The sequence below is a fragment of the Stegostoma tigrinum genome, chromosome 9 (genome assembly GCF_030684315.1).
Source record: "Stegostoma tigrinum isolate sSteTig4 chromosome 9, sSteTig4.hap1, whole genome shotgun sequence".
Taxonomy (NCBI): Eukaryota; Metazoa; Chordata; class Chondrichthyes; order Orectolobiformes; family Stegostomatidae; genus Stegostoma; species Stegostoma tigrinum.
Window position 1 is genome coordinate 46,978,326 of NC_081362.1, and position 21,031 is coordinate 46,999,356.

A 21,031-nucleotide genomic window follows, 5' to 3' on the forward strand; every position below is an offset into this window, starting at 1 on the left:
TTTCAGGACCCACTCCCGCACATCCCAGATGTCCAAGTTCTTTCAGGACCGCAACTTTCCCCCCACGGTGATTGAGAACGCCCTTTACCGCGTCTCCCGCATTTCCCGCGACACATCCCTCACACCCCGCCCCCGCCACAACCGCCCCAAGAGGATCCCCCTCGTTCTCACACACCACCCTACCAACCTCCAGATACAACGCATTATCCTCCGACACTTCCGCCATTTACAATCCGACCCCACCACCCAAGACATTTTTCCATCCCCTCCCCTGTCTGCTTTCCGGAGAGACCACTCTCTCCGTGACTCCCTTGTTCGCTCCACACTGCCCTCCAACCCCACCACACCCGGCACCTTCCCCTGCAACCGCAGGAAATGCTACACTTGTCCCCACACCTCCTCCCTCACCCCCATCCCAGGCCCCAAGATGACATTCCACATTAAGCAGAGGTTCACCTGCACATCTGCCAATGTGATATACTGCATCCACTGTACCCGGTGCGGCTTCCTCTACATTGGGGAAACCAAGCGGAGGCTTGGGGACCGCTTTGCAGAACACCTCCGCTCAGTTCGCAACAAACAACTGCACCTCCCAGTCGCAAACCATTTCCACTCTCCCTCCCATTCTCTTGATGACATGTCCATCATGGGCCTCCTGCACTGCCACAATGATGCCACCCGAAGGTTGCAGGAACAGCAACTCATATTCCGCCTGGGAACCCTGCAGCCATATGGTATCAATGTGGACTTCACCAGTTTCAAAATCTCCCCTTCCCCTACTGCATCCCTAAACCAGCCCAGTGCATCCCCTCCCCCCACTGCACCACACAACCAGCCCAGCTCTTCCCCCCCCACCCACTGCATCCCAAAACCAGTCCAACCTGTCTCTGCCTCCCTAACCGGTTCTTCCTCTCACCCATCCCTTCCTCCCGCCCCAAGCCGCACCCCCAGCTACCTACTAACCTCATCCCACCTCCTTGACCTGTCCGTCTTCCCTGGACTGACCTATCCCCTCCCTACCTCCCCACCTACACCCTCTCCACCTATCTTCTTTACTCTCCATCTTCGGTCCGCCTCCCCCTCTCTCCCTATTTATTCCAGTTCCCTCCCCCCATCCCCCTCTCTGATGAAGGGTCTAGGCCCGAAACGTCAGCTTTTGTGCTCCTGAGATGCTGCTTGGCCTGCTGTGTTCATCCAGCCTCACATTTTATTATCTTGGAATCTCCAGCATCTGCAGTTCCCATTATCTCTGTCAGTGGTAGTTAAGTCATTTAAGATAGTTAAAGGATTTTTTAGTCATTTTGTTTCCACAACAAAGTAATTTTGCCAATATAGTCCCCTGCCAACTCTAGTTCCATATCAGCACCCCAAGACCTCAAGAGAAAGTACTACACAATGGGAGTTCAGGGATTTATGAGGTCTCAAGACTTTTTGATGCTTATCGTACAGAAATGGAAAGTCAATATATTTCCATGTTGGAAGCTTGCCACAGAGTGACAATCTCTTGAGAGACTAATTTCTTTTTTAATAGTAAGACTGATGCTGTGCCAGATACTCTCCTGACAGTGTTGATATCCCCATTACTCCCCTGCTGGTTGGTTCTCACTAGCAATCTCGTGTGTGATGTTGTGATGGCTGATAACTGCCTCATTGATACTACATCCATCTTTTGCCTCCAGACTTTGTCCCATACCTCTTTGGCCAACATTCTTAGAGGTGGGCTAGCTTACATAAGGTTGTGCCTGAAATACTGCTGTGCCTGTTCATTGTGTCAAGACCTCAACATTGCCCAAAGTCCGAATCCCCAAAATCATTCAAAGTCCAATAGGTTTAGCCAAATGCCATTTAAGAGATTCATGAAATGTATTTGTTCCCATTCTAAAGCTTAAGCTAAAAAGATTGAAATTACATCTAAATTTTCCAGAACACCTCTCCTCCTTCAATTATTTAAAGCTTTATCACAAAATCTTAATGTAGCTTAAGGGCCAGCTTTACTATAATAATTTAACCACATTCAGTGTTCAAATCAATGTCTGCTTTGCTGAAATGCCATGGTCTGAGTTGTCTTTTACTACCTGAAGACATTACCCTGTTATTAATGCAAAAATGTCTTGATTTTACACCAACTTATTAGTTTCCTACATAATTTATCTACTGATTCATATACAGTGAGTTATTTTGAAATGTATTGATAGTATGTAAAATGAAGCTAGATGCATGTGTTTTGATGCCAATAAATGTTAAATGATCCCAATAATCCTTATACTTAATATGAATGCAAACAATAGTCACAAAATCAGGCATCTTGCCCTCTTCAACAAACAATAAAGTAGTTTCTCCTGAATTGTGTAATCTCTAATTGAAACTGATTATTGTAATGTTCCTGTACGTAAAGTGTGTGAAAATAAGCTCTGAAAAGTGTTGATATTGCTCGCAAACATGATCAAGAGGAACCCGAAGGATTTTGATCTAAAATTAAATGTGCACATTCAGACCTGTTGAGTTGCACCTGAGCCCACCAATTCTTTTTGCACTTTTCTTCCTTTCTGTTCTTTTTCCCTCCCCACTGCATCAAAATGGGATTTCACAAGGGTCAGTACTAAGTTTCGTGCTACTTAAGGTGTAAAATTCAAAACTTAAGCCGTGTGATTGATAAAGAAGGTAGTTTTAGATTTGGAAAGATATCAGTGGGTTAGTAGTACGGGTAGAGAAACAGTAAATGGAATTCAAATATGTATATGATGAGGTTATACACATGGAGAGGCAAAGTAATACACAGTATTTGGTTAGATACTAATGAGTGTAGAGGAATAAAAGGAACTTAGATGAGACGTCAGTTCATGCCCACAGTATTTAAGATGGCAAGATAGGTAAATAAGGTGGTTAAGAATTTGCTAAAGCATAGATATAAGAGCAGGCAAATCATGATGAAACTGAAAGAAAAGAACTAGTCAGAGCATAGCTGGAGCACTGCTCTGGTTACTGGATTACAGCATGAATGTTCACACCAAAGAGAGGAGATTGTCAAGAATGGAGAATTTTAGCTATGAGAAGAGATTGAATAGATTTCTCCTTGGAACAGAGGAAGGATCATTTTATTTGAGGTGAATAAAACTGAAAGGCCTGGATAGATTGGATATTAAGAAGCCTTTTCTCTTTGCAGGCATAGATTTAAAATAACTGGCAAAGGATTAAAGGAGAATTGACAAAGAGGATTTTGGGATTTGACACTTATATCTGAAAGCTTGGTGGAGGCAGAAACTCTCAACACATTTCAAAAATACTTGGGATTGCATTGATCAACTTTAATATATATGGATATGAATCAGGAGCTGGAGAATGGAATTATGCCGGATAGCTCTTCTTTTTTGACAAAGACACGAAAGCCTTAATTACCTCTAGTTCCATTCATTTTTATTTCTATCTCTCCTGTTATGCCACCTTTATTTTTCCCGTTTGAGTGCTCTACCTTCTCACGTCCCTCCTAAAACTGCAGCTCTTCGCAAGCTTCCTACTCTTCTGGTGCTGTCCCAGGTTTCTGTGTTCCCTTGATAAGCCCACAACTTTCCACAGTGCATTTGCTAGCACCCTCTAAAGGCCTCGTTGAGACATATTGTCACATAATACTCTGGTCAACCATCACCCTGCACAGTTTACCCACTAGTTGCTCTTTAACTAACTTTTCTCTGTCCAGCTCATTCCTTCCATTGCTGACCTTGTGGATCCTATCAATGGATCAACTCTCAAACCATCAATCTATGCCATTTTCCTTAAGGTTGTCTGTTCACATATGAACAAGGCTCTTGCCATCAGTGATTTGATTTATTATTATCAAATGCAGAGCAGTTGTCATATCAAGCTGTGATACATCTCGATAGAATGCTTTCTATGGTGTATCTATAAAACTTGGTAAAAGTCATTGTGGACATTTCAAATTTCCTTAGCCTCCTGAGAAAGTAGAGGCATTGGTGTGCTTTCTTGACTGTAACATTGGAATGGATAGACCAGGATAGATCATTGGTGATACTTACTCCGAGGAACTTGAAGTTCCTGACCACCTTCACCTCAGCGCCATTGATACAGACAGGGTTGTATCCTCCTGTCTGCTTCTTGAAGTTGTTGACCAACTCCTTTGTTTTGCTGACATTGAGGGAGAGATTGTTGTCTTTATGCCAAGCCAATACTAAGCTGTCTATATCCTTCCTGAAAACTATCTCGTCATTGTTTGAGAACTGACTCACTACGGTTATGTCATCAGCAAATTTGTAAATGGAGTTAGAGCTGAATTTAGCCACACAGGAATATAGTAAGGGGCTGAGTATGCAGCCTTGTGGGGCACTAGTATTGAGGATTCTTGTGGAGGAATTGATGTCACCTATCCTTACCAGTTGTGGTCTGCAGGTCAGGAAGTCAAGGATCCAGTTGCAGGAGGGGGAGCAGAGTCCTAGGTCCCAGAGTTTGGAGATGGGTTTTCTTGGAATTATGGTGTTGAAGGCGGAGCTAAAGCAAATAAATAGGAGTCTATGTAAATGTCCTTGTTATCCAGATGTTCCAAGGACAGGTGTAGGGCCAGGGAGTTGGCGTCTGGCGAGGACCTATTGTGATGGTAGGCGAATTGTGGTGGACCAAGCCAGTCTGGGAGGCTGGAGTTGATGTGTGCCGTCACTAACCTCTTGAAGCACTTCATAATGATGGATGTCAGACCCACTAGGTGGTATTATCAATAAGGCATTAAGGACCATATGGAGACACGACATGAAGGTCTGACCAGTCATAGAACAAGAACTCCAGATGGCCTGAGGCCATAACCAGTACCATCGGATGCACCCACTTACCTTCCATTCTTTACCTTAAAACTTTTCAGGTCTAGTGACCCTTCATCGGGACGTTACTCACCGTTCTGAGGAACGGTCACCAGAACTGAAATGTTAACTCTGGTTTCTCTTCACGGATGCTGCTAGATCAGCTGAACTTTTGCAGCAACTACTGTTTTTGTTCCATTCTTTATTTTAACTTTCTCAAAGAGGCGGTGATGAATTAGAAGAGTGTTTTAGATTAGATTCCCTACAGTGTGGAAACTGGCCCTTCGCCCCAACAAGTCCACACCGCCCCTTGGAGCATCCCACCCAGACCCATCCTCCTATAACCCACACACCCCTGAACACTACGGGCAATTTATCATGGCCGATCCACCTACCCTGCACATCTTTGGACTGTGGGAGGAAACCGGAGCACCCAGAGGAAACCCACACTGACACGGGGAGAAAGTGCAAACTCCACACAGACAGTTGCCCGAGGCTGGAATCGAACCCGGGTCCCTGGCACTGTGAGGCTGCAGTGCTAACCACTGAGCCACCATGTCGCCCCTTTTGTAGTTATACATTTGAAAACTAATGCTGTGCTTTCTGCTGATGTCGCGTAGAGACAGGAGGTAGTTGAGAAATAGGAAATCAAGGATGGATCCTTGTAATTCATCAAAGGTATCAATTTGGGAGGGAATTGAAGCCATTACGAGTGATGCTGCAGAAGTGATTAGAATGGATATATGTAAGACCAGTCCCTCCAGCTGAATAAAAGTAGAGATGTTAGAAGAGAATGATGTGAATGACTATGTGAAAGGTTGCAGATAAGAGGAATAGTTTACCTTTCTCGTAGTTATGTAGTGTGTTCTCTGTGGCTTTGAGAAGTGCTTACTTGACTCTGACAGGGATGAGATCTGATTTGATGGAGTCACTTCTGAAATTTCAGGAAATATGGACAGAGTCAACCAGTGACAACATGCCCTTGGACTTCAGAGAAAAGAAAGTGATTTTGGAGAATGAGGTAGAAGTTTACAAAGATGGTGGGATCTGGGGTTGGTTTCTTGAGGAGGAAGATATTAATGGCACATTTAAAGGAGAGAGGAAAACCACTGAGACACAGGAAACTTTTCACAATATCAGCTAATGTGTTGGGACCAAATTGAGTTCTGAGATGGGCACGAGGGAAGATGAGAGAGGAACTAGAGAAAGATGTAAACTCAGGGCTAATTCTAAGGGGTGAGCAATTGAGAAGTTTTCATCCAATGGGCTGCTAGAAGGGAGGGAATGCCAGAAGCTAATTATCAAGTAATTTTGGTTTTAGTAATAAAGAAGTCCATGAGGTGCTCACAGTTGAGGCGGGATGGGGGCTTGCAGTGGTGGAGGAGATAGGAATGGTATTTTAGGATAGAAAGAAGTAAGAAATTACCATTACCAATGATTCTGGAAAAGAGACGAGACCTTGACAGATGGTGATTAGATTTCTGTGACATATCACATCATGGTGCCAGCATCACCTATTGCTGCATTCTTCTTTCACATTTGCAACTTGTGAGATAGTCATCTTCGGTTGTTCTGAACTTGAGAACTTCTTTGGACTGCTCTTTGTCCATTTTTCCTGATTTTCTTTCCATACATGCCCCTAATCAGGAGCAATGAGCTCCTGATGGCATCATTCCAGGGATCATTGGAATGCACACGCCTCTCACCACATCAAAGTAGTGATCCACAAAGAGATTTCCCTTTCCAAAATTCCTTCAATGGCAGACTGGCATTGCAGAAGTGGAAGAAATTTTATCTAAATTCTAGTGGAACTAATTTCAAGGATACTAGAATTTTGTTTAACTTTCTTCCCATTGAAGTAAAAAGTCCAGTAAGTTGTATCATGCTTCAAGTTCCAATGCCATAACAGAGCCACAGCAGAGAAGGAAAGAAAATAAATCCTGCACTCTGGAATCCATTATCCATATGCCCAAATATCTGCAGGTCAAAATTTGCCTAGTTCCTTCACATGCGACCCTAAATCCAGGTGTCGTTGACAATAATGGATGAGATGATTTTGGCAGACACAAACAGGACCCAATAGTGCTCTTCATGGGCCCAGCTTGAGTTGAATGGCTAAGTAGGGTGTCTGCCAGACCCTTTCAAGTCTGATCTTTTAGACTTAAGGAAATGCGAGATGAGGCAAGTGTGAGAGAAAATGCAGATTTTTACTAGGAACTAGGACAACCAATGTGGAGGTGATGTTGAATAAATCATGAGCTGCGTAAATGTTGAGCTGAATGGAGGGCCGAAAGCTGGATGATTGGGATTTTGAAAGTGCCATACAGTACAGAAGGAGGTATTGTCAAGGTGTGGCAGGAGAGTGATGCAAGAAAGTGATCAGAGATGTCCTTTTCTGTGTTTGATAAAATTGGCGTAGTGCAATTGCAGGATCAAAGCGGTGACCGTAAATTCAGTTAAGGAAGATGTATGCAAGGAGAGATTACAGGAAGATAAGAGAACATAGACTCAGAACAGAGCTTATCTGAGAGGGTGTGATGCCTGGCTTGCAGCAAGAGAGCTGGAATGTTGAGCAGTACTAAAGAACTGGATAGAGAATTGCAAGAGCAGAGCATCTGACAGGAGACAATTTAAATAGAGGAGTGTTGATAGAAGAGTGTGTAGGAGGGGTAAGGAGAAATGTAATAATCGAAAAGAAAAAAACGTGGAAAGACAGTAACGGACTCCGGTCTGGTGAGCAGTCAAAATGTATACGCAAAGGGACTCTGGAAATGTTGAGCTGAGTTGGAGCAAAATTCGGGTATTTAAAAATTTGAAAGGTAGGAGATAATGGGAAGGAGTACAGCGTACAGGGCTAAAGTCAGAAATCTAATAGAGAGAGAATGATAACATTGGTGAGATGGATTCAGTCACACCTTTCAAGACAGAGCAAAATTCCAGATTCAATTTGAATTGCAAATATAAGCCCCAAATCCTTTCTCAACTGCAAAAGACATTCCAAAGCTCCAGTCTCCTCCACCTGTGCCTCCAGTAGGAAGTGTGGGCGGTTTATGAGCATTTTTGTTATGAAGTTGAGATGATTAGTTCTTCTGCCTCTGTAGCTTTCCCTTCTTCCATGAAAACACCAGGCCAAACTTATTCTCAAGTTTCCTCTGCCCTTGCCCTGAACTTGCATCTTTCTGTAGTTTCTCAACAGGCCACGATACTGAAATGGCCAAATTAATGTTGCAAGTGGCATCCTTTGTAATTGTGGTAAATTATTACCCATCCTCCTCAACCTATCATCAACCTTGCACACAATTGATCATAACACCCTCTCCTTTGATATTCACATAAGTAAACTTGTGCTTGCCCGGTTCCAATTTTATCTATTTGGTTACAGCGAGCAAATTGGTCATAGCACTTTCCTTTCTGTTCCCATACAGTTACCTCTGACTTCCCCATAGATCTATCCTTGGCTCCCTACTATTTTATATTTGCATGCTGTCCCGCAGTAAGATGGGTCAAAGGGCCTCAATCATTCTTTAATTTTAATATCATATGAAAACATGTCCGGTTTCACAAGTATGTTGATAGCATCTATTCCCTAGCTGTTAACTCCACTTTCTTCCTGGCAACTCAATACTTTTTATTTGCAATTCATGTTTGTTGTATTTAACCCCATAATGAGCTTCCAACCATAAATCTGTGCCTTCACGAAGGCCATCTATTTCCTTCTCTGTAATATTGCCCATTTCCATCCTTGCCTCAGCTTATCAATTGCTAAAATTCACCTTCGTGCCATGTTGCCTCTGGACTATTCCAATGCAGTCCTGGCTGGGTTCCCATTTCCATGAACTTAAGCTCATCCAAAATTCTGCCCATATCCTGATTTACACAAAAGGCATTTCACCCATTACTCCTGTACCTGTTTATCTAATTGGCTTCAGGTTAAACAATGCCCCAATGTTAAAATTGTCAACCGTGTTTGTAAATCCTTCCATCTTGCTACCTCATATCTCTTAAACCTCCTCCAAGATATCTATTCCCTTCCAATTTTGGCCTGAGCATTGCTGATTTTAACATTTCCATCATTTCTGGCCATCCTTTCAGCTGTCAAGCCCTAACAGTGGAATTCCTTCAACTTAAGTCTCTGTCTCTCTCTTTATCCTAGTGTTTTCTTAAAACCAATTTATCTCCTTAATATGCCTTTAGTGATTTGGTGTCAGTTTTCGTTTTTTAACACCATGGTGAAATCCCTAAAAATATTCCACTGTATTGAAGGTATTCATAAAAGTAAGTTGTTGTTACATTAATGGTGCCAGTAAGATTCCATAATGAAGAATGAAATTCTGTTGAACAAAAGAAAGGCAGTTTTTCTTGTTTTTGTAGTTTGAGCCATGAGCTAAATTACATTCTCACAAATCAAACTCCAGGCCATAATTTTGTAAGCAAGTAGTTACTTAGGGATATGGACCCTTCTATTTAGAAAGAAAGATCAGTTTGTGGTTTCTGTAGAATGATTTTATTTCTTATCTGAAATAAAAGTGTCACTTCCATTTCTAATTGGAAGGCCACTTACTTGAACTGCTGCATTTGATGTGGTGTAGGTACACGACACTGCTGTTAGGAAGGGAATTCCAGGATGTCGATCCAGTGACAGTGAATGGATATAGTTCCAAATCACAATGGTGTGTGGCAAGGAGAGGTACTTGCAAGAGTTTGTAATCTCTCACAACTGATACTGTTGTTCTTCTTAGTAGTGGTAGAGCTCAAACGTTTGGAGGGTGCTGTTAAAGAAGCATTGCATTGCATCTTGTAGGTGGTGCACACTGCTATCACTATGCATCAGTGCCAGAATGTGAGTGTTTCAGTTCGTGGACGGGGTCAAAATCAAGCAAGGTGGTGAGCAATCTTCTTGAACACCAGCAGCCTGCTGTGTATAATCATACTCACAATGCTATTAGGAAAATAGTTCGAGGATATTGACCTCGTGACATTGAAAGGGTGGATATATTTCCAAGTCTGGGTAGTGAGTAGTTTGGAGGGCAACTTGCAGATAGTGTTCCCATGTATCAGCTGCCCTTTTCATTCTAGATGGTAGTGGTTGTGGGTTTTGAAGATGCTGTCAAAGGAGCTAAAGTGAATTTCTGCGGTGCATCTTGTAGATAGTACATGCTATAGCTACTGGGTGTCATTGGTGAAGCAACAAAATATTTGTAGATGTGGGGCAGTTAGCAGGTGGCTTTGTCCTGGAAAGTGTCAAGCTTCTTGAGTGTTGATTGGAGTTATAGTCATCCAGTCAATAGGGAGCATTTCATTACTCCTGATTTGTGCCGTGTAGATGGTCGCAAGAGTTTGGAAACCGAAAGAACTGCGAATGCTGTGAATCAGGAACAAAAACAAAAGTTGCTGGAAAAGATCAGCAGATCTGGCAGCATCTGTGAAGAAAAAGTCAGAGTTAACGTTTCAGGTCTGGTGACCCTTCCTCAGGACAGCTCTGATTTCTCTTCACAGATGCTGCCAGACCTGCTGAGCTTTTCCAGCAACTTCTGTTTCTGTCATGAAAGACTTTGGAGTTGGGAGGTGAGTTATTCACTACAAGACTCCTAGCTTCTGACCTGCTCTTGTAATCACAGTATTTGTATAACTAGCCCAGCTCAGTTTCTGCTCATTGGTAACCCACAGGATGTTGATAATGGGGGATTCAGTGATAGTAATGTCATTGAATGTCAAGGGGTGGTCGTTAGATTCTCTTTTGTTGTAAATAGTCATTTCCTGTCTTGTGCTTGTCATTCCCAAGCCTGGATATTGTACCGGTCTTGCTGTATTTCAGCATGGACTACTGCATCTAAGGAGTCATGAATGGTGCCGAATATTGTGCATCCATATGACCTCGATGACAAGGACAAGTGGCTCTCACCTCACCTCATGCATTCAGCTCCTATGTCCAAGTTTGGACCATGGCTGTAAGGAGTTCAGGAGCTTAGTATCCTGGTCAAACCCAAACTGAGCTTTGATGAGCAATTTATTAAGTGAGTGGAGCTTGATAGCACTTTTGATGATCCTGAGCATTATTTTATTAATGATTGACACTAGACTGATGGAGAAGTAATCAGTCAGGTTGGAATTGTCATGTTTTTGTGTACAGAATCTACTTGATTATTGACAGAATAGATAAAGGTTTGGGATGATTCACATTTAACAGCCACAAATGTCTTCCTGTGAGCTAAATATGATTCCAGCCAGTGAAGATTTGTCATCTGATTTGGCTGTAATGGGGTCAGGAGCTGAGTGGCAATGACAAACCCAAAATGATTATCAGTGAATAGATTATTGCTGACTAAGTGCAGCTTGATATCATGGGTAATGACCCCTTTCAGCACTTTGCTCATAATCAAGAATAGACTGATGAGGCAGTAATTGGATGGATTTGTCCCCCTTTTTTCACGTCTCTACTTCAGTAAACTTTAACCAACGTTTCTTAAGCGATTGTGCACGAAAAGAATATGAAGCATACCAAAAATATTTAGCCTCTTTGTACAAATAAAACTCTGTGAAAGGTGGCATAATTATTATGCAATTTAACTAAAGCATGGATGTTCAATCTTCTAATTTCTATAGTATCCACTTCCTTACTACTGTAGTGTCAGTGTCTTTCTGATAACACACCATTTTTTCAGTTTTGCTGTTGTTTGCATTTCCCAACTGAAATGTTTTACTTGATTATGCAGTGCACTTGCCATCTGGTGAAAAAATAACCTTTCTAGATACACCAGGCCATGCTGCCTTTTCAGCGATGAGAGCCCGTGGTGCTAATGTGACTGACATTGTGATATTAGTAGTTGCTGCAGATGATGGAGTAATGAAGCAAACCATAGAATCAATTCAACATGCTAAAAACGCTAATGGTAAGTTTAAATCTAGAGTTATGTAGATGCCAGAAATTAGTTGTATGTAATTCATTTTTCAGTGGATACTTCATGTTTCTTTTAATTCATTCTCAGGAAGTAGCCATTGTTTATTATTGTCTTGAAGGTAGTGTGGCTACTTTTAGAGATCTTTGTGTAATTAAGAATCTTGCTTGACATATCAAAGGGTATTAACAATCAACATGTTGTCTAGAACTGGAATCAAATGCCAGCACAGATAGGCACAGCAGGTTTCCTTCTCTGAGACGCATTAATGTTTTTCTTCCCGATTACATTTAAGGTAATCGTTTTCTGATGTCAGCCTACGAATTTTCACCAAAATATTGCTTTCACTTTCACAGTTTATAATGGTGGTATTTTAACTCAAAACCTCTAGGTTGCAGATACTGCAAACATTACATTATTATGCATCAGAAATATTGGAGAAAGGTAGCATTTGGCACCTTATTCACTCTTTTGAAAATCACAAAATCTACCAATAACTTTTAACAAATGATTTGAAATTTCCACTTCCTCTCTTGAAACCTCATAAAGATCACTTGATTCTTTAGTATAATATTGCATGCCATCTGCTTCTGATCTAGTATGCCCTTTATTTTTGTTCAGCACCAGTTTGAAGTACAACTTTGAAGTTTTGGTCACTTGGTTCCTAATCTAACAACAATTGTATTGCAGTTAGCCAAACTCAGCTTTAAAAAACTTAATTCTTTTCATGAATGTAAGTAAGTAAGAGCTATGGAAATTGATTGTCAAAAATAGCTGATAAAGAAAATGTTTTCAAATGTCTTTTGAATATTGTATCATGTTATTTATTTCCATATAATTTTAACTGTTCTCATTGCAGTTCCAATAATTCTGGCAGTAAATAAGTGTGACAAACCAGAGTCAAATCATGAAAAAGTAAAGAAGGAATTATTGGCTTATGATGTGATTTGTGAAGAATATGGTGGTGTTGTTCAGTCCATAAATATATCAGCCCTTAAGGTAATCGATTTTAATAGTATGCTTCATTCACTGCTTTCTGAATGTTGTAATTTTATCACATCTACCAGGCTATGAGTCATAGAGCTATACAGCACAGAAAACAGGCCCTTCAGCCCACCATGCTTATTCCAACCAATAAACACCAAACTAGACTAGCCCTATTTACCTGCAGTTGGTCCATAGCCTAATATGCCCTGGCATTTTAAGTATACGTGCACTCGCTTCTAAATCTTGCAAGAGTACTTGCCACCACCACCTTCTCAAGCAGCACGTTCCATATCTCTGCCACCCTCTGGGTAAGAAAGTTTCCTCTGATATCTTCTAAACCATATACTTCTCATCTTAAACTAATGCGTTCTAGTCTTCAATATGTCTGTGATGGGGATGAGATTCTCACATACTACTCTGTCTATGCCTCATATTTTTTGTTAACCTCAATCAGACCACCTCCTCAGTCTCCTGATTTCAAGGAAAAAATCCCCAACCTACCCAGACTCTCCTTTTTCACTGAGACTTTTGATCCCAAACAACAGCATGGGGTGAATCTCTCTGCATCGTGTCTAGTGCAATCAGGTCCTTCCAATAGTGTGGCGACCAGAACATCTGCAGCCTAACCAATGTCTAATAAAATTGTAAGACTTCCTTGCTCCTATATTCTATGGCCCAGCTAATGAAGACAAGTATCCTGTATGCCTTCCCCACCATCCTGTCTACCTGTGCTGACATCTTCAGGGATCTATGCGCTTGGACTTGTACACCATTGTCGCTTAGTTCATTAATTTTCCCCAAGGGCCTACTATACATTATGTACATCTTTCCCTTATTAGACCTCCAAAAATGCATCACCTAGCTCTTGTTGGGATTAAATTCCATATGCCATTATTCTGCCCAATTTTACAATCACTTGTTAAAATGTTTACACTCCCATGTTGGATTTCTTTAGTATGGAACAGTCAAAAAGGTTAGAAATGATGACTCACAATTAAGTCTTCATTCAAACTGCTGCAGTGGAGCCAACTATCTACGGGCACATGGAAGCAAGCTGGAAAAAAATAACATCTAACTTGACATTTTTGAAAATTGCATCTCTTTCCACCTTGAATGCTGTTCAGCATGTTTTAATTAGGCCAAAGCTAATAAAGCTATTTGGAGTAAGGGAAGAAATCATAATTATTTCCAAGTTACTCAAACAATGTAACATGCATTGCTGTGAAAGAAAAGTCTCTGGTAAACGGAAGAGCATGTAATTCCAATTCTGGCAGAAATAGTTCATATCCTTATAAGAAAGTAAGACTGTCCACATACCTTTGAAAGGTAAAATAGAAGCATTTTGGATTTCTCAAACTGTATATGTTTTCGAATTGTGATTAAATGTTTTCATATGCTGTCAATATTTATTAGGGAGACAATTTGATGGCTTTAGCTGACGCCACTGTTGCTCTGTCGGAAATGTTGGAGTTGAAAGCAGATTGTACAGGACCTGTTGAGGGTATTGTTATTGAATGTCGAAATGATAAAGGAAAAGGGTAAGTTATTGGTGATGCATGGCCTGAGTTTGAAAATTAATATATTTCCGAACAAAATCATAAATGGTAGTTGACCAAATTGTAGCACTAATATTTTGTGAAAGGAAAGTACAGAAAATGTTTGAATCTTTGATTTTTCATAGCTATGTTAAAGATTGACATATGTGTATATATAGTTTTCTAAAATACGCTATTATAATGCACTTACCATGTATTTGCAATGAACTGTCGGATCAAGCAAACTATTGCTTCATTATTTGTTGCATAAATAATTTAAGCCTAAATGAGACAACATGCTGTGATGGGATGCAAGTTCATTTCCACAAGTGTCTATGTTCAAAGTGCCCAGCTTCATGAATTGGTGTTGAGTGGAATCCAAATACTTTGCTAAACAGCAACGCAGAGAATGGTGGAAGAACGATATCTAACTGTATTCTTTAACTTGTAAGCAGTTTACATAATGGCAAAGATGGAAGTTTAAAATAGATTCCATTCTAAATTGTAGATGGGACATTTATTTAAAAAATTCTTAGCTCCAATAATTGCTGATCTTTGGAATACTTAAGCATATGCTTGAAACTTTCGAACTAGTTTTGCAACTTATAATGGCCAAAATCATCTCTGTCACCCGTATCCCTGTCACTTCACCTGAAGACACACAATTTTTAAATTGCTTTTGACTGCATGTGCCAAGCCATCATTGTAGAGGGAGCCCTCTCTACAAGGTGGCCTGCAGCTGCAGTTATGAATCTGTGGCTGAAGCAGCTCCACGAGAGGGAGGGATAAATACAAGAGGCTTTTCTGCCAGGAGGCCTCCCCTAAGGCCCTGTTGAAGTTTACCTAAAACATTGGGCCCAGTTACTGCCAGTAAGATCCTGGCAGTATGTACAAAAAGTAGCTAGTTAGTAGGCATTAATTGGCTACCTATCATTTCCTGGTAGGCAGTGTTTCTATTGTTCACTCTCATCCAGCAAAATTATCTGGAAGCAGCAATATGTCAGATGATGGGCTTGATGTATTATTTTCAAAACTCGTTCCCCACCCTGACACACTACCCTGAGGAACTCCTGCAGTGATGTTTTGGGATTGAGATGATTGATCTTTTGCTACATAAGTGACAATCTTTCTTTCATATCCACCACCATAAATGTATTAAACTTGTCAAATCACTTTTTTTTTGTTTTGATAGACCAGTCACCACAGCTATTATCCAACGTGGAACATTGACAAAAGGTTGTATCCTGGTAGCAGGGAAGAGCTGGGCCAAGGTACGACTAATGTTTGATGAGAATAACAAGCCAATGAAAGCTGCTGGACCAAGTACCCCAGTGGAGATAATTGGCTGGAAGGAACTTCCATCTGCTGGAGATGAAATTCTTGAAGTGGAATCAGAGGTATGGAAGCAAAATGTTGTGTACTATAAATGATGGTTAGTATTACAACTGTATAATCTGATGTCAGTGACGGCAGCAAAATATTGTGTCTTGTCACTTTGGTTCAAAGTGAATGATATATATATTGAGGCTTTACGCAAGACCTTGCTCGTATGAAATTTATATTACTAACTGATTAAACGTAATAGGTTAGAGCCTGCAGTTAGTCTGATTAATGAACGTATTTCCAGTGATTCTGTGGGAGCATCTGCTGGTATTTAGAATGCCTAGGAAGTCAAAATAATTGAGAGGAATAGATCTTAATTCTTATAATATGTTTGTTCTCATGATCAATTAACTCCTGAGAATAGGTTTATTACTGTCCTAAAGTGTGCTCCATTGATAGTGATTTTCTTGAAAACATGAATTTTTCACTTTTCTAATTGGCTTTCTTGGCTGTTTAGCAAAGAGCCAGAGAGGTTTTGGATTGGAGGAAGTATGTTGAGACACAAAAAAAACATAAGCAAGACCTTGAAGTGATTGAAGCAAAACAGAAAGAACATCAGGAAATGTACAAAAAGGAACGGGAGAGCTTTAGTAGTATGAGCTGGAGACAGAGAAAATCAGCTATGTACAAGGCCAATAAACATCTAATGTCAACAAGGCCTAAAGAAAGGACTGAGACTGATGAACTTTCACTTCCAATAATAATAAAAGGTAAATGGATTTATGATCTTATGTTGTCCTGAGTCATGTCCCCTCTACCACCAACACACCTCAACCGTGCTACTCCCCCACCCACGGTTGTACACGATATATCATCCTATTTACATGGGACCTCTGCCATTAATGTGAGTGGGGTTTCAATAAGCTCTTTTTTATTGAAGTCTGAAAGCCCTCTAATACTTTGCCCAAGTATCTTATGTGAGGATGATGCATGATTGTGAATGTGGATATTCTATTCAATTGCAGTCTGGCCCAATCCTGATGAAGGGTGCCAATCCATAACATCAGCTTTCCTGCTCCTCTGATGCTGCCTGACCTGCTTTGTTCCTCCAGCTCAGCACTGTATTGACTCTAATTTCCAGCATCTGCAGTTCTCGCTATCTCCTGTTTTCAACTTATGTGCTTGTCCAACATCTGTGTATACTTCTAAAATTTGGGGCTCTAAAGCTATTGATAATTTTTTTTCTCCATAACCCAAGATCAGTTATTGCAGCCCTACCATATTCCTAGCTAAATGAGGATTTCATTTGCACAGCTTTCTTCATCTATATAACCTAACTTCTCATTGAATAAATTTGAAGATAATGATGTACTTCATTGGTGCAGTACAACCATATTGGATTCTTGATTCTACGTACTGTATATTGTTATTACTTTTCTTCATAGGCTAAGTTTGATTTTCTGCTGGGCTGTTAGGTTTCTGTCAGATGTTCTCAATCCATCTAATTTTGGATGAAGCTGTTGCCAGTTGGATTCATTGCATGCACTGTTGTTGTGGTGATGAATGTATTTATTTCCTTGTTGCTTTATCTCTTTATCCAGTGTTGGTATGTTTTCTGCCTTGGTTATAAATTCAGAAACACAAACTGAGATGGTGATTGAATATTTGAAAATTGTACTTTGTTTCTCTGTAGGTGATGTTGATGGCTCTGTTGAGGCCATTCTAAACATTTTGGATAGTTATGATGCTGATGAACAGTGTAAACTCAAAGTGATTCACTTTGGTATTGGAGATATCAGTGAAAATGACATTGTTTCAGCAGAGATTTTTTCAGGTAAGCGTTCAATTTTGCTTTTAACTATGTATTTATTTACTTTTTAGTTGTTATTTCTGCTCCTGTGATCAATGTAGCTGAGCAGTTGTGCTGGAGATTTGCGTCCCAGCTCTTGCCATACCCAAAGGCTGTGGGGGGGACAAAACTGATAATCCTGATTTCACACACTGCACCTGCACACACATTGAGAAGGCATAAGACAGATCCAACTCAGCCAGGTTTTAAGTTCTGGAACAGACACAGAAATATAACTCTTTTAAAGTCAGATTGCATGCAAGGTACCAATGGGATTATTCAATGATATCCTGACTGTAGATAATCAGAAAAGAGAATGAAGAGCTTCCATGGTTATTGCTCTATCATATTAATTTTTGGGTCTTCGATTCTAATATAGTTTGGTGAAGTACAAATTGGAGCCAATATGAAAGACTAAATGAGCTTAGGCTTTTAGGCTTTATAGTATTGAGAAGGAAATATGTTAACTTTTGCTGAGATATACAAGGTGTGAAAAACAAATAAAACAAGTTCAGAACATTACTGTTTAGGTTAAGCATATAACAGACAAACAGCACAACTTCAAATGAGAGAAAATTTGAAACATGTCTTAGAAAAAGTTGATATTCAAAGGACAATTCACATTCAGCAAGACATATCAGGTAGGATAGTGAAATCAAAGATGTTTTGTGAAGGTCGGGCTGTAATTGAAAGCTAGGCTGAGGGAATTAAAACACTCTGGACAAACTAAATTTAATTTGAACTGGCTGGCATTGACAAAAATGTTTCATTCTTCAGTACCAACACACTCTTGATTCAGTTTGCAACTTTGCAGTAATGCTTGTGTCACACTGAGATGACTCCTGTTGTTAAGGTTTTACATTTTTTATGGAAGCTTATAATTCCAGAAATACTTAGTGGAAACAATACCAGGTTCAATTAAGTGCAAAACGTAACATCAGATTTACATCATGAAATTCTCAAGAATACATAAGAAATCATCCCAAGTTTCTCTTGGTCTATTAGTCTCAGTATGTTTATCTAATGACTACTGACATTAAAATTCATATATATTTCCCAAATCTGGCCATTAAAATGCTTCAGATTCTTTTGAAAGCTACAGTTTATCTTATCTGGTGCTTGTCACTCGACTGTAAAATTTGTTGTCATCAGCAAATTTTACGTTACTAAAAGTTGCCACTATATTATTCATAGTGAACAGGGATTTGAAACACCTAGATACTGACGCCCCCACATTTCTACGGTTATTGTTCAGCCAATTTTGGCTCTGCTGTTATCATCAACTAATTTAACTATATCTTTTATGAATTACGTTAGTTTTGTTTGCTGTATTTTCCTTTTAAATCCATGGTGGATTGATAGAATCTCAGTGAAGTTTAATAAATATTGAAAGCAGAAAACCTATAAGTAACTCATTGGGGGAAATATTGTCAGAAATCTATGTATTAATTTGGAACTAGAAAGCAATACTGAGGCAATAAGAATGTACTTTAACCATGTATCTACATTGGGCGAAGAACAAGTAGAAATGTTCATTTGCTGGTAATGAATGTTTTCCTGAATTTTTGTTGTGAATACCGTTGAGATAGCATTCTGGTGTAGGATAAGAAATAATGAAGGTACCTCTGCAATTACAGAGAAACAGCATTCTTCTTGGATTTTTAGGTCTTGTGTTTGGTTTCAACGTAAATGCAAGTAAAGAAGTACAACAGATGGCTACCAAGAGAGGAATAAAAATCAAATTGCATAAGGTTATCTACAAACTTATTGACGACCTCAAGGATGAACTGAGTGATAAGTTGAAACCAGATGTCGAAGAAAATATAATAGGTATGTTTTGTGTTTTGCCTCATAAATTGAATGGACATTCTTTGTGAGATACAGATAGACAAGTAAGTTTAAAAGGCTGTGTGTTGTAAATATGAACTGATATATGCCCAGTTTTTGACTATTTAGATATGTATTTTATAAGAGCAGTTTTCATATTCTTTAATTCTATTTTGTTTTACTTCCAGGAGAAGCATCTGTGTTGGCATGCTTCCATGTAACAATAGGTAAAGCAAAGGTTCCTGTAGCAGGGTGCAGAGTCCAGAAGGGTCAGTTGCACAGAAAGATGAAGTTTAAGCTCACTCGTAATGGAAATATTTTGTGGAAAGGCAAGTTTACCTCTTGTGCAGTTCTATGTATATAACCTGCAAATGTGCTCCTGTACTGTAGACCTAATCTTGCTATTTCAGAAAAAGCAATTGTCTTTCTTTAAAAACAAATTAATGAATATTTTACCTTTTATGAGTATTTTGAGGGGCTTTGTTCAGCTGTTGCACGCATATCCAGTTGTTGCACAATTGTATTTATACACTTTCTATGAAATTCCCTTTTATTTAACAAATTATGCCTACAAAAAATCCAACAGGAGGCAAAGCATTGTGAACATCATTCAGTAACTCACTAAGACTCTGGAATGGTCCATAAAATGTAAAGTCTTTTCTAAAACAAACAAGAGAATTTTTAAAAAAATAACTTTTTCAATAAAAACCAAAAGAACTGTGGATGCTGTATAAATCAAAACCAAAAATAGCAATTGCTGGAAAAGTTCATTAGGTCTGGCAACATCTGTGAAGAGAAATCAGAATTAATATTTAGGGGCCAGTAACCCACAGAACTAGGAAGCTATGAAGAAGGTACTATCATGCTTTTGATAAGGTCCTGCAGAGGAAATTAGCATGTAAAATAAAAGAATATGAGATTGGAGATAATGCACTGTCAAGGATAGAGAACTGGCCACCAGACAGGAAACAAAGAGTAGGAATAACGGGTGATTTTCTGAGTGGTAGTTAGTAACCAGTGGAGTGCCGCAAGGATCAGAACTTAAATCCCAGCTCTTCTCAGTATGTTTAATGATTTTAGATGAGGGAACTAAATCTAGTATCCTTAAGTTTGCAGATGATACAAAGCTGAGTGGGAGGGAGAATTGTGAGGAGGGTGCAGAGAAACTTCAATGTGATTTAGACAAGTTGTGAATGGGAAAGTAAAAGGCAATGAAGAAAAATGTGAATAAATGTGAGGATCCCCGTTTTGAAAGATTATTAGGTGAACAGTCTTAGGTTAGAAAAGGAGGAGGTACAATGAAACCTGGTTATCCTTACTTTCCAGTTCCTGAAAATAAGCATGCAGGTTGTAGCAGCAGTGAAGATGGCAAATAGTATGTTGGCCTTCATAGCAAGATAATAAACTAAAGGAATAGGCTGTCTTGTTTCAAATGTAAAAGGCGTTGGTGAGATCGCACCTGGAGTACTGTGTTCAGTTTTAGTCTCCTTACCTGAGGAAGGATGTTCTGGCTATGGAGGGAATACACCAAAAGTATACCAGTCTGATTCCTGGGATGGCAGGACTGACATTTGAAGTCTGGGGGGTGGGTGCAATCTCGTATAAAATTCTAACAGGATTAGACAGGGTAAATGCAGGAAAGGATGTTTCCAATGACTGAGGAGTCCAGAACCAGGGATCACAGTCTAAGGACACAAGATAAGCCATTTAGGACTGAGGTGAGGAGAAATTTCTTCACCTATTGTGTGGTAAGCCTTGTGGCATTCTTTGCCATAGGAAGTGGTTGAGACCAAAACATTAAATGTTTTCAGG

The 21,031-nt window shown here is 39.9% G+C and overlaps 1 protein-coding gene across 3 annotated transcripts in view; it reads left to right on the plus strand.

Moving 5' to 3' along the window:
* mtif2 (mitochondrial translational initiation factor 2) overlaps positions 1–21,031 on the plus strand; it is a 49,404-nt gene that overhangs the window by 23,172 nt on the left and 5,201 nt on the right. For all 3 annotated transcript variants that reach the window (XM_059648518.1, XM_048536198.2, XM_048536197.2), the window contains 8 exons: positions 11,516–11,692; positions 12,558–12,697; positions 14,099–14,223; positions 15,413–15,617; positions 16,061–16,313; positions 17,237–17,377; positions 19,058–19,222; positions 19,408–19,548. In XM_059648518.1, the coding sequence (XP_059504501.1) occupies positions 11,516–11,692; positions 12,558–12,697; positions 14,099–14,223; positions 15,413–15,617; positions 16,061–16,313; positions 17,237–17,377; positions 19,058–19,222; positions 19,408–19,548 (1,347 nt within the window). The remainder of the gene's footprint in view (positions 1–11,515; positions 11,693–12,557; positions 12,698–14,098; positions 14,224–15,412; positions 15,618–16,060; positions 16,314–17,236; positions 17,378–19,057; positions 19,223–19,407; positions 19,549–21,031) is intronic.